At 34.4% G+C, this 14,761-nt stretch overlaps 1 protein-coding gene across 1 annotated transcript; it reads right to left on the bottom strand.

The window, feature by feature from the left end:
• Positions 1-8,662: 8,662 nt before the first annotated feature.
• On the bottom strand, positions 8,663-9,559 carry LOC131651514 (uncharacterized). Its single transcript, XM_058921174.1, has one exon. It carries the CDS (start codon positions 9,557-9,559, stop codon positions 8,663-8,665), a length of 897 nt encoding a protein of 298 aa, XP_058777157.1.
• Between the last annotated feature and the right edge of the window lie 5,202 nt (positions 9,560-14,761).

Here is a 14,761-nt window from a genome sequence, read left to right as displayed (position 1 = left end):
CAGAATTGAGGCTGACTCTAACTAGGGAAAAACATTATTTTCTGCCTTGTACAAAGCCCAAGGTTGTGGCTGACTCTAAAATAAACTGAGTATGGATGACTCTATGGGGAAAAGACCCTAGGTGTTAGGAATCTTTGACTCATGAAATATGGTTTAATCTGCCTTGTACAAAGCCCAAGGTTGTGGCTACTGAATGATGAGGAACTCACTGGGGAGACTCTATTATCTGCCTTGTACAATGCCCAAGGTTGAGGCTGACTCTTGACAGGGGAGTTTTATTGTTTGGTGCCTTGTATGAAGCCCAAGGTTGAGGCTAACTGTTTTTTTGTTGATTTTGACTCTACTGGAGAGTTTATTTATTAAAAGACTGTTTTTTTCCTTTGGAAGCTAACCCTTTCCAGGGATTTTGACTCAGCTGGTGAATTTGTCTGTTAAAAGACTGATTTTATCATGTTTTTGGAGGCTGACCCTTTCCAGGGGTTTTGACTCTTTTGGGGAAATTATCTCCTAAGAGAATAAATCTTTGGTTTTGAAAGACTGATGTTGTTGAAATGAAAGAATGATGTTGGAGGCTAACCCTTTCCAGGGATTTTTATTAAAATGACTGAATGTGTGGAGGCTAACCCTTTCCAGGGGTTTTTTATTAAAATGATTGGCAGAAAGATTATCTAGTGGAGACTTCTTGTTTAAAGCCCAAGATGAAGGCTGACACTTATTGAGGATAAGCAAACAAGGATCCTAGACTCTGCTAAGGAAGATTGATGAAGATAAGGGTGACAGAGACTGTCCATGTCTCTCATTCCAAAAATGTACTCAATGTGAAATTGAGACAAACTTAGCTTGTTTAAAGTCTGGTTTATATTGGAAGAAACTCACCAGGGTAGGCTAAAAGGTGACTAAAGACCTGTTCCTATGTTTATAAGAAACCTGATGGGTCCTTGTATACAAGCTCAAGAGGAAGCTGGAAATGCTTTTAAGAAGCCTGTGGGTCCTTGTACAAAGCCCAAGAGGAGGCTAATCGAGGGTCCTTGTTATAGCACAAGAGAAAGCTATGTAGTTTTGAACTTATTTTTGCTCTAAGCAAATGGGTAAGAGGTTTCACCGGGAATAATTCCTCTTTGGGTGGATGTGTCCTATTTTTTTGGATTCTAAGGTTTTTGCCAAGATGTTTCACCGGGAATAATTCATCTTGGGGGTTTGAACTACAGATCTCTAATTAGGAAAGAGCCTTCACCGGGAAGACATTCTCAATCCTAGGTCATATTCCTATAATATATATATAGTTTAACTGTCCTAGGGTTTATACTCAAACGTAGTTCTAAACTAATATATATGCACAATTTATATTTGACAGTAATTTAAATAAAGACTGTAAATTGAAAGCTTGTAAAGCCTAACCTGGATGGAGTGGAGGCCTTTGAAGAAGTATGTACAGAGCCTCAACAGTAATTGGTGGATAACAGTTGAATATATATGATAAAAAGTTAATGGTTTTGAAAACAGAAGAAGTGAAGATGGACAAAGGTCACATAGGTATCTGAAGAGTTTCACCGAGAATAATGCCCTTCAAATACCAGAAGAATGTTTTGAAAACAGAAAGAAGATTTTAAAAATACAGTTTTGAAAACAAGCTAAGAAGAGAAGGTGTTTGGGACTTACACTCTATTAGAGGCCCAGTACTTTACAGTACTGGCTATAAAAGCAAATTGAAAATGATTTGAAATGATATAAGGTTTTGTTGTTTGAAAACCTTAATCGTCCGTTTAATCGGAGACTGATAACAGCTTTGAATATTGACAAAAGTCAACTTAATTAAGGTAAAGATAAAGATCTATGCCTAATTAAGACCTAAACAATTAGGGTTTTATCATAAAATTATTCACAAAGGTAACAAGATAAAAATATATATTTTAAAGTTTTTAAGAAAACATTTAAAACATACTATTTTAACCCTAATTAAAATACATGAAATAAATAATATTTTTTATGATTTTTTGATTATTCATAAAATAAGTATATTAAATAACAAGTGTGTAAAAAATGGAGTGAAAATGATTTAATTTGATAGGTGAATTATTGGTGTGAAGTTGTGAGAAAAAATGAAGGAAATTAGTGGTAAAAAAATGATTTTGTCTCCTCCAAGGTTTGAACACACGCCCTTTAGGTCACACACCCAAAACCAACACCACTGGGCCAGCGCGCGTATGGTGATAGTAAATTGACTCCTTTGCAACTCATATGTTATTCAAGTGTATAGAAGCAAAAAAGAAAATAAAATCAAAAGGTCTGGGGCGAGGGGGATTCGAACCCCAGACCTTGGGCACGCGCAACACACAAACACTCCTTACCACTGGGCTATAACGATTTAGTCGTTAATGAAACAGGTATCAATCAAAATAAAATAAACTTAACCCTGAATTTGAAATTTGCGCGCCACCACCATTGTCATCTTCAACCTCTAGCTTTGAATTTTTAAAAATCTGAACTCTCTCAACTCTCAACCATTTGCAACGATGTAAACATGAAACTTGTTCTAAATTCACTCACGATTCTGAATATGTAACTAACATAAATTTATATTAACTACATCTAACTAATTTACTAAAAAACGTGAAGAACCCTAAAATTTGAAAATCAAATTAAATGACTATACTGAAAGATAAATGAATGATGATAGAGGGTTTTCAATCCTCTGATGATGCTGAACAAGATAGAATCGAGCTATATCATAAAGAGTGCTTAAATTAAAGAGGTAGAGTTCAGAAACTTACCTCTGAAAATGGAGGTCGTGAGGATGATAGAGAGCAACTGGGCTTGTATGAATGATCCCAAAAGCTTCCTTGGGACTCAGTGATGCTAACTGAATGTTTATTGTAACCTCAATCCTCCTGAATTGTTCTATGGACCTCCCTCGATTTGAGCTTCAAGTGAACATGGAGAGTGATGATTCTTGAGTTACAGATGAGCTGCAGCCATTTGAACAGCTTCACTACCTCCTATGGAACGTGCCTGGATGCTTGGCTTTGTTGGAAACCTTCTGAATTGCTCTATGGACCTCCAACTGCAACAGCTCCAAAGTGAGAGCAACAATGGCGTTCCTCCACTTACAGAAGTGATCCAGGTGCTTGGATCACCTCAAATGATCTCCCTTGAGATGTTAGAATGCTTACTTTCCAAAGATAAGCTCTGGTTTGAAGAAAACGATTCTTCTTGCCAAAGAACTTTGAAAAACAATAAGCATGAGAAGAGAAAGAGAAAGCAAGGAATATGGTTGCTTTGGTGTGTTTTCTGAATGAGAAAGAGGCCTCTATTTATAGGCAATTGATGCTGAACAATTGAAGATAGTAAGCTTGCTTAATGAAGTCACTTTGGTTTCTTAGCCAAGAAGAAAATTTGCAAATATCTCTTATGCAATGATGAGAATTTTGATTCCATTTGATCAATCCCCTAGCCCTCGATTTTGCTTGATCTTAGGGGACAATTCTGAGACAGAAATGAGCTCTAATTGGTTGGTGAGAAGATTCCTTGGGTGATTCATCAATTTGCCATAAATTCACAAAATGTAATCATTACATAATCACATGTTCTTGTTTTTAGAATCTTCTTCAATTCTCATGTCATGGTAAAAATGAATGCATGGCATGTTTTCATATGTGGTATGGGTCGTGTAGCATCCATAAGAGAGGTCATTTGCACAAAATTGCAAAGTTTCAAATTGTACATGACCTATAATTTCACTTCATGAGGCCAACTTTAAACAAGCATAACTCTTAGCTCAAAATGAATTTGGAGAAGGTTGAACACAATTTGGAAATCCCTAAACATCTACTTCAAATCATTAATTTGGAGTTTCTTCAGAATCTTTTGGCAAATTTGTTAAAAATGAGGCCAAAGTTGGAAGAAAACTAGGTTAAAACACTTAGAAAATTTTCTAAGTGTTTATGACCTAAAACTTCAAAATTTCCAAAACTCTTAAATGATTGATCTTTTGAAAAAAGTTGCATTGTAAGATGTTATTTTATTTTGCAAGATCTACAACTTTCATGTTGGAAGTTTTTTGAGTTGTGTAGGTGAAATTTTGAGTTCTCATCATGCCTTCAAAAACCCTAATTCCCGACTTTTTGCTCCTTGAAGATTCTTTTTTAATTTCTTTGGTCAAATGACTTTAATATCCATATATTGATGATATTGATCCTTGAAAGTCATGGTTTGACCAAAAATCTTAAAAGTCAAAGGTGAACTCATACAGTTGACTTTTTCCTGATAAAGTGAGAATTTGGACTTTTGTGTAGAATCAAGATCTTCTCCTCAAATGAGTGATGTAAATGGATTATATTGAGGTAGTAGAGGTTCTTGAATCATGTCCTGAGTCTTGAATCCATGCCCTGATTAAAAGTCAACTATCTTGGTGAATTAGGTCAAAAACCCTAATTGTCGACCATATGAAAATAATGACTGTAGACTTTGAATTGAGGTGTAATGTCCAGTGGATCTTGTCATATGAGTTATTTGGAGATGATTGATGTCTTTGAATGATCCCCTGGGGCTTTTTAGGGTTTCCCAAAGGTGATCCCTGATTTTAGTCCTTAATAGGCTAAAAAAAAACCCTAGTCTGGTGACCTGAGTAAACCTGTACTCAGATGACTGGGTGTCTAATCAATCATAGGTGAAATAATGAAGCTCTTGAGTCTTATGATTGTATTAGAGACTAATCCTTCTATTGATTGATCCTTTGCCTAAGTTTTCTTGTCTTTGAACACCCTTGTTTGAATGCCAGACTGCTCTGGGTACTTGCTTTGACTTGATGAAAATCCTGAAGATATGTCATCTCAGGGGGGTCAAAAATTAGGGTATGACACTATGGGTTGGGTGTTTTGCAACTGAAAACCTGTCCCAACTCATATGGCTAAACATGAAATGGACATTGTCAACAAGTCCTAGATGGACTAGGCAAAGAAAATATGGGTAACGGGTAGGTGAGGTGGTTCTCTCAGGTAGGATATCAAAATGATTTCTTTGGACATCGTTTTTGAACACTGTCCTCATCCCATCAAATTTTTGCATCCTGAAATAATGCTAGTAGATAAATTTGGCTAAGAAGAATGCAGCGGCTCTGAAAAGAAAACACACACAAGTTAGAAATTTATAAACTAAAATTAAAAATAACCGTTTATGAATAAAATGAACAGAAACCCATGGTTTCTGCCCATGCAACGCTTTGTTTAACGTCAGTAGCTCGAAGTTTGTTAAAATTTAGAATCAGATTGTTGGTATAACAAGTGGAGGGTCTGTTAATGTATGGCGAAAATATTAAGTTGGATTTTCATTACTGGTATAATGTTTCAACCTTTGCCCATTTACAATGAAAGGACCTGATGATTGGTTTTGAATCTCGACAACACCAGATTGCATGACCTTTGTGATCTTAAATGGGCCAGGCCATCTGGAACGTAACTTACCAGGAAACGGCACAATTTGCAGTTGAAAGAAGTACTAAATCACCTACAACAACTTCTTTTCGCGCAATTCGCCTATCATGACATTTTTTGGTTCGTTCCTTATAAATTATAGCATTTTCATAGGCATCTCGTCGGAGTTCATCCAATTCGTTGATATCTAATATGCATTTGTTACTGGATGACAAATAATCCATGTTCAGGGCCTTTATAGCCCAATATGCTTTGTGTTCTAATTCAAAAGGTAGGTGACATGATTTTTGGTAGACTAAGTTAAAGGGGGTCGTCCCTAAAGGGGCCTTATAGACAGTCATATAAGCCTAGAATGTGTTTTGTAGTCTAGAGGACCAATATTTTCTAGAGATGGAAACAATCTTCTCTAGAATCTATTTTATTTCTCTATTTGATAATTCTACTTGTCCAATGGTTTGTGGATGATATGGTGTCGCTACTCTATGTTTTACGCCATACTTGTTTAAGAGATTCTCGAAAATTCTTGAAATGAAATGGGATTCGTCATCGCTTATAATGAGGCGAGGGACTCCAAACCTGGGAAATATATAGTTTTTAAATAACTTAATAATCACTCGTGCATCGTTTGAGGGAGGCAATTACTTTGATCCATTTAGACACAAAAACGACATGAACGAGTATATACTTATTTCCCATGCATGATGGAAATAGGCCCATGAAGTCAATTCCCCAGAGATCAAATACTTCTACTTCTTGAGTATTCTTTGGGGGCGTCTCATCGTGCCTTGAAATATTTCCAGTGCGTTGGCACCGATCACATTTGATGATGAAAGCATGAACATCACGCCATAAAATTGGTCAGTAAAGGCCTGCTAGAAAGATCTTAGCGCAAGTTTTAAATGTGCTTGCATATCGCCATAAGGAGTATAATGACAATGATTTTTTTATAATGTTTTCCACCTCCTCTTCAAGTACACAACTAAGATATATACCATCATTTCCTCTCTTGAAAAGGAGGGGTTCGTCCCGATAGAATTGTTTTACGTCATGGAAGAACTTTTTTCTCTTTTGATAGGTCAAATATAGAGGTAGGACATTGGCCGCAAAATAGTTAATGAAGTCAGCGTACCAAGGTACACTTGTTACTATTAGGGTAGTTTCGACATTTATATCTAACTCATTGGAGTCACCATCGTGACTTGTCCTATTATTGACTGACACTATTAGTCTATCATATGTGAAGTCAACATTAATGGGAATAAGGTCTGGCTTCAGGTATTCGAGTCATGAGAGGTGATCAGCTACCACATTTTCAGTTCCTTTCTTATCTGGGATTTCTAAGTCAAATTCTTGTAACAAAAGGATCTAGAGAAGTAATTTTTGCTTCACATCCTTTTTGCTAAATAGGTATTGTATGATAGCATGGTCAGTGAATATAATAATTCTGGCTCCAACTAAATAGGGACGGAATTTGTCTACTGCAAATATTATCGCTAAGAGTTCCTTTTTGGTAGTGGCATAGTTTAGTTGGTTCGTGTCTAAAGTTCGGCTGGCATAATATATAACATGCAATCTTTTATATTTTTTTTGTCCTAAAATAGCGCCTAAACAAAATCACTCGCATCGCACATAATCTCGAATGTTTGGTTCCAATATGGTGGTTGCATGATAGATGCGAAGATTAGTGCATTTTTAAGAAGATTGAATGCTTCTAGATATTTGTCGTCGAAGAGGATTTCAACGTCTTTCATCAGGAGACCCATTAAAGGTTTAGTGATTTTAGATAAGTCTTTAATAAAATCTTCGGTAAAAACCGGTGTGTCCAAGAAAACTTCAAACTTCCTTAACCGTTCTGGGTGGTTGGAGGTTTTCTATTACCTCAATTTTAGCTTTGTCAACCTCAATGCCCGTTTCTGATACTATGTGTCCTAGGACTATACCTTCTGTAACCATGAAATGACATTTTGAAAATCTTGGTATCCGACCTTGCGTTTAACTAATCTAAAAGGGACAATTCTCACCGTCCACTAGAAGGGACCCCGTTTAAAGCCAGAACAAAGTTCTGTATGGACTGGCCCAACACAAGGATTGATAGCACCTAGTAGGATTCGAACTCAGGGCCTTGAGAGGAGCACACTCCCAGTTTAATACAAGGTTAACTTGTACGCATCTTTCCAAAATTTTCTCCAGGTTAGCAAGGCAATTTTTAAAACTGGATCCGCAAACTGAGAAATCATCCATGAAAACTTCCATGATCTCGTTAAGGAAATCCACAAATATTTCCATCATGCATTATTGGAAAGTTGTAGGAGCATTCATAGTTCGAACGACATTTATCGATAAGCAAATGTTTCATAAGGACATGCGAAGGTTATTTTCTTGGTCATCCGAGTGAACTGGAATTTGGAAAAATCCAAAATATCCACCTAAATAGCATAAATAAGAGTGTCTAGCTAAGCGTTCAAGCATTTGCTCGATGAACGGAAGGGGAAATGGTCATTCCCTGACACTTTGTTTAGCTTCATATAGTCTATGTACATACGCCACCCGTTTTCTACATGTTTCGCCACTAATTCTCCTTTTTCATTTTGTACGACTCTGACACCTTCCTTTTTAGGTATGACATCTACAGGGCTAACCCATTTACTATCAGAGATTTGGTAAATTATTCCATCATCAAGTGATTTTAACACTTCTCTCTTGACCACATCACTCATGATAGGGTTTATCCTTCTTTGGTGTTCTCTAGAGGGTTTAGAATCTTCCTCCATCATAATCCGGTGCATGCACACAGACAGACTTATTCCTTTTAGGTCGGAGATATTATAGCCTAGAGTTACAGGGTATTTTTGTAAGACATTCAAGAGTTGATTTTTTCGTTACTGTTTAGATTTACATTTACTATAACTGGACGCTTTAGTTCCTTATCAAGAAATTCAGATCTCATATTCTTAGGTAATTCCTTAAACTTTATCGATGGTTTCTTAGGTCTGGGCATATGGTCTGTGGTAAGTGCTAGGCATTCATGAAGGCTACCATCAATATAAGGTGTGTGTGCTTTAATTTCATCATCTTCCATTATTGGTGTTGAAGGAAGTTTTATCGTTTCCATAGGTGCTTCTGTATTATGCACTCATCATTAATATCGATGGCGCAACACGAGTCATCTATAGCAGGTACTTTTAGAAATTTTGATAGAATAAATTTGATCTTCTCATCACCTACTTCGAAGGTCATTTTCCTCTTTTGACAACTATCATGGCTCCATCAGTTGATAAGAATGGTCTACCTAAAAGAATAGGGATGTCTTCGTCTTCTTTAATTTCCGTTATGACAAAGTATGTTGGAATATAAAGTTGACCAATCCTAACTTGAATATCTTTTAATATAACGATTGGGTACTTAATTGATCGATCGCCCAGTTGAAGGGACATCCTAGTTGGTTGCATATCTCTTAGGTTTAACCTATTGCAAACAGCTAAAGGCATCAAACTCACACTTGCGCCTAAGTCAAGTAGTGCTTTATCGATAACATGACTTACTAGAACACGCGGTATAAATAAGCTTCTAGAATCTCTCTGCTTAATGGCTAATTTGTTCTCAACAATTGTGTTGCATTTAAAGGGTTTAGGATCTTCAAGTTTGCGTTGGGTAATAGCCTCAGTGAAGGGAATTTCGACATGAAGTTTTTCAATTACTTTCTCAAACTTCTTATATTGGGTGTCTTTGGTTTGCTTAAGCCTTTGAGGGTATGGAATTTGGGGTTTATAGGTGGGGGGTGGTACATATGCTTTATCAAGTGTCTTTAATTTCTTATATTGGGTGTCTTTAATTTCTCCCGCTCTTTGTTTCTCTGGATCTACAGGTTCCTCTACTACTTGTTTTTCAGGTGTAGTCACAATGTTTCCTTTTGGTGGCTCTGGCTTGTTGTTTCTTGGTAAATACTTATTCAACCTAGGATTTATAGGTCCATCATACGCGGTTCTGCTTCGCAATGCAATAGAATTAGCATGGCCTTTAGGGTTAGGTTGAGGTTTTCCAGGAAATGATCCTCCTGGTGTAGGATGAGCGGCTTGTTGTTGTGCTACTAAGGAAATTTGAGTTTTCAACATCTTATTGTGGGTTACCATATAATCAACTTTGTTGCCTAATTGGGTAATCGTCTCATTTATGTGAATATTTTGATTCATAAATTCTTTATTTTACCGAGTTTGAGCTGAAATGAAAAAGGAATTTATGAAAGGAACCAATGCTAGCACTGTCATCGTGTCAGACGGAGTACATAGTTGCCTCTATTTGCACATGCCAAGCAACATGGATGGTGAATCTGATCAAAGAAAGTGCGGGTGGAATTATTCAAGAGATTGAGAACTATGATGAATGTAGAAAGATTAGACACAATGAATTAGGTGATGTATTAAATATGTAATTCTTTGTCTTTATAATGCTGACAACATAGTCGAATTGGTGTGTATTTAATAGAGTCAATTATAGTTTGTAAAAATTGTATCTGTTGGATTCGATAGAGAGCCGAATACAGCTGGCCGAAATAAGTGTGTTATTTAGTTACTTTGAGAATTGCTTGATGTACAAGCAATCCCATTATAAATAGGGAGGCACCTTATTATTGTAAAGCGGTTAAATAAAGAATACATAGTTGCAAATAGAAAGTAGAGAGAAACTCTGCAAATTCGCTAATACTTCTTCTTCTCTTTTCTCCCAAAATCCTAACTTCTCTTTTCTTCCATTTTCTCTTTCAAAAATTTATTTTCTTCTTAAATTATTATGTGAGGGAATCCTCTTGCAACTAAGGAGTGATCGAATCACTCAAGTGAAGAGTGAGGAACGAGATTCATGAATCAATCAAAAAAGCGATTGAATCTTATTTTGTCAAAAGCGATGTCCAACACCAATATCATCTAAAATATTAGCGAACAACTAGTTATTGGTGCTAATAGCTCACAAGATAATCAAGTTTAATACTTATTTCTTCAGGTCTATGGCAGATGATTTCTAAACTTAAGATCATATTATGGAGAAAGGTCAATTATACATGAAAGAAAATATATCAATTAAATGATATATAATATTCAGTCAAATAATTAAATGATATATGAATATAAGAAAATATTCGTGATTATTATTGGTTTCCATTCTTAATTATGATGAATGATAAAACTAATACATTTAAAATTTGTTAAGGTATATTATAATTGAAGTTTTCAGTCAAATGAAAAATAATTAATTATTAAATAAATAAAATGAATCATGCGAAGTGATGGTATTCACATAAAATGAAGTTGTATATTCAAATAAAGTAAAAATGGGTTATTGTGAAAAAATATAAATAACATTTAAAATTATTAATAACTTGATTAAAGTCACACACATTATTTGATACAGAGATTAATTTCTTCCATAATAGTCACTCTACGAATAGCATAAAAAAAGATTTTGGAGAAGTACGAATTAGAAAGAAAAAAATAGATAAATTAAATTTGGATTAATATGAAACAAGATATACAATTTAATACCTTTATAAACACGATAAGATTTACATGATAGTAATTTCGTTAATTAACTTAAATATAATTTAAGTTAACTTAATTAATGTCCCCCTTTTAATTATAAAAAGGTCATGCTAACGAGTATTCTAGAGACACTGATTAAAGATTCTAAATATAAAAAATATTTTGTAAATAAATAAATTATTTTAATTTACAATGCATTGAATACAAGTAGTTTTTTTTTTTTTTGATATTGAATACAAGTAGTTTTAAGAAAGCATATCTTTTATTTCTTAGAAAGTCAATTATTTCTATTTTCATTACAATAAATACAAGTCTTTAATAAACGAAACATACATTTTTAAATCCTTAACTACTGCCCAAGAACACTCGTTCTCGTTAGCATTTCCCTTATAAAAATCTCCATTACTATTATAAATAAATTTGATCATTTAACCATTGACGTATCTAATGTATATATAATTTAAATATGTCGATTAATAAATAGATTAAAAAAAATTATTGCTTATAATAGTGACAAAATAGTTTATTACTATATCAAACTAGTGAAAAACCCGTGCGGACGCACGGGTTCTGCTGTGGGTTGGACCGGATTTATCAGATACAAATAGTATTAAGTAAAAAAAAAATTATATCAAATTAAAATATAAAAGTTTTAATATTAAATAGTCTATTTTGTTTAAAAGAAAAACATATTTTAAAAATAAAAAACATAATTGTTTAACAGAAATCATATATATTTTAATTTCCCATATATTATATTAAAAAGTATTGTATCTTAAAAATATATTGTATATTAAACTTGTGTGTTTGCGCGTATTTTGATATAGTTAGCTGTGTGTTCACACGATAATAATGTGTTACCCGTGCGTCCGCATGAGTTCTGATGTGGGCCGCGAATTTGTCATTAGTTTAACATGAGAATTCACAAATTAGAAAATTTCAAAATATTATTGGAAAAAATAAAAAATAAAATATGTATTGCAATTATAAAAAAATAAAAACTTTTATTAGTAAGAAAAACTATTAAACTTTTATGTAGACTACAAGTTAAATTGTCTTGTTTACAAAGATCCATCAAAATTCATTCAAAACTAAGAATCAAAAAGAGAAGAAAGAAAAAGATTGGAAAAGAAAACTTTAAAAAAGATTATTATTGAAATTAATTTAATTTATGCTATGTTAAATGATTGTCTGGTACCCCCTGAAACATCACTGTTATAGTCCTAGCATATATGTATGCTCTGTCAAGGCTTGTGAAAAAGTTCCATGTTAATAGGCTAAAATACTGTCTTTAGTTGCAAAAGACTATGTCAAAAGTATATTTATCATAAGTACTTTGTCACGAGGCTAGTAACAATTTAGAGCTTTAGCATTGCATAAGACATGACAGATTATACATATAACTGTATTTTTTTCAAATATTGGCTAAAATGTACATTGACTAAAGTCAATCCGGTTAATGAAAAGCGGGAACACATTTTTCAAACAAAGTAATCATTAATCAGCAATTAAACTTATAATTATATAAGGCACAACTTTGAAGTTAATATTTTTTTTAATTGCTACAAATTTTATTTCTCAGTGGACTAAAGTGTAGTTTATTTTCCAACACAGATTTAATTGTTAGCACATATTCAACACCACACCTAATAATACCAGCATAGAATTATACAATAGTAAGATATAAAATAGGCAGTATATAGTGCTAGAAAGAAGCTAATGCAAAATGTATTTCTCTGTGGATAACTTGAAGCAGAACACATTCAAAGTCCATTCTTTTTTAATATGCATTTAAGATGCATTCTACAATACCCATTCCACTAAAATTTATACACCAAATCCTATTGCACAACTGAGCTTTTCATTCCACACAGGACCAACTAAATTAATATGTATCTATTGAACATTTTCATTAACAAACTGCAAAATCACAGTTGTTTTAGAAACTCACAACATAGAAAGTCAAAATGGAGTATAGTATTTAGATATTATACTTACTACCTGCTTGCAATTAGGCATCATGTTAATGAGAAAGTCAAACTATGATGATTAACCATATACATGCTTTAAGAAAATAGCGACAGTGATAGCACCACCTTGCCGACCTCCAGTATTCACCGTATCAGCAGCTCCAGGTTTCATTGATTCCCAGTAACTTTCTTCTATTGGAAACCTCCATAGTTTCTCCCCACACACTTCAGAAGCATCAAAAACTTCCTTACTCAGCTCATGGCTGGTGTAAATGCACCTTTAAAAACATACTTAGCAATAGTAATCAGCTGATAAATGGGATGGATGCTAAATAAAAGTTCATTAAGGTCACAACTTTATTTTTTAATCTTCACCATTCATGTTTAGATCCATTCGGCTTCGCCTCTTTCGTAGTCCAAAGAGAACTGTCTGTGGGTTTCATAAAGTCGTCCAATTATCCGTTGACTAAACTCAATAGGGTAATATAAGTTGCATCCCTTGAAGTGTTTAGTAACACCTTTGCAGCTAATGCAACTTGAGGCTTGTCCATTGATTGAACCAAGACACATTTCCCACATAATTGAGCCACAAGCCTAAGGAAAAAATCACAAGCTCTTTCAAGAACATAAATATTTGCAGCAATTTGCATAGCTTGAGTTACAATGATATTTCCACCATTTATTGTGTCATATAATGCTTCATTCGCTTCAATCAGAAGCTTGTCCAAATACTTCCTCACAATATCAAAGAAACTCATTCTTACACCCCATCAGACAAGTAATCACTACATGGTGTATTGCCACTGTCATCATTTTCTTCATTGTTTATTAACTCCTGTTCTATTTTTTCTGGCTGATTAACATCTTTTCTCTTGTTTTCTATTAAAGCAAGTCTCTTCTCTGCACGAATCACAATGCAGATAATTCTTAAAAATCATGTAAGTGGAAAATGGGATACAATCATTACCCTGGACGTCCAAAGTCAAGTCCCCAAGGAAACAATTTAACATCCCTTCTTTTGAGTGAATATTCGATAACTGCCTCATTCTGAATAGTATTTAAGAGAACAATTTAGAAAATTAGAACACGAAAAAAGCAAGCATATAAATTCAGTGGATGCAAGTTGCAACTGAAAAACGAAGTCTGAATATAATCACAAACTTCACTAATATAGACCAGATGGATTGCAAATTGAATCATGAAGGCACCAATGGATTATTAAAACTTTAGCCATACATGGGGAAGAAGAAATAGGTTCCTTCTTACAAGCTGCAACACATTCCCATTAGCCTTTCTTGATAACAACCGGTGACGAAGTTATTCTTCAACAAAATTCGGCAGAACAGATAAACACATAAAGGTACAAAACATTTTATGTGAAATTTTGTCTACATAAAAGCATCTTGTACAAAGCACACTCTGCAACCAAATCAACCACACCAAATCCAACCATTACATACTCAGATCAATGCATCATCCTTGATAGTACCACATACCAATCGGTTCATTTCACCATAAATGTAAGACTTGATGGAAGTTTGAAGAGTGCAGGGTTCCACATAGCAAAACATGATAAAATGTATATACAATAGAAAAATCAGTTCAGTGACAAACTTTCCATATGATACAGTAACTACAGACCTGTTTTTCAGCTTCTCTTTCACATCCAAACTCCAAATTAGTGGACGAAGCTCTGCACACACGCGAATCTTCACAGGGACGAGCCACTGTACTCAGGCCTCGAACACGTCATACAACACCGATCTGACCGGATGTATCGCCCAAACAACGGTTTGGGATACTACCAACCAAAACATAAAACACAGTAGTC

Source organism: Vicia villosa, linkage group LG2 (genome assembly GCF_029867415.1).
Source record: "Vicia villosa cultivar HV-30 ecotype Madison, WI linkage group LG2, Vvil1.0, whole genome shotgun sequence".
NCBI classification, from domain to species: domain Eukaryota; kingdom Viridiplantae; phylum Streptophyta; class Magnoliopsida; order Fabales; family Fabaceae; genus Vicia; species Vicia villosa.
The sequence above is the reverse complement of the archived record's forward strand: the minus strand, read 5'-3'. Positions and strand labels throughout refer to the sequence as shown.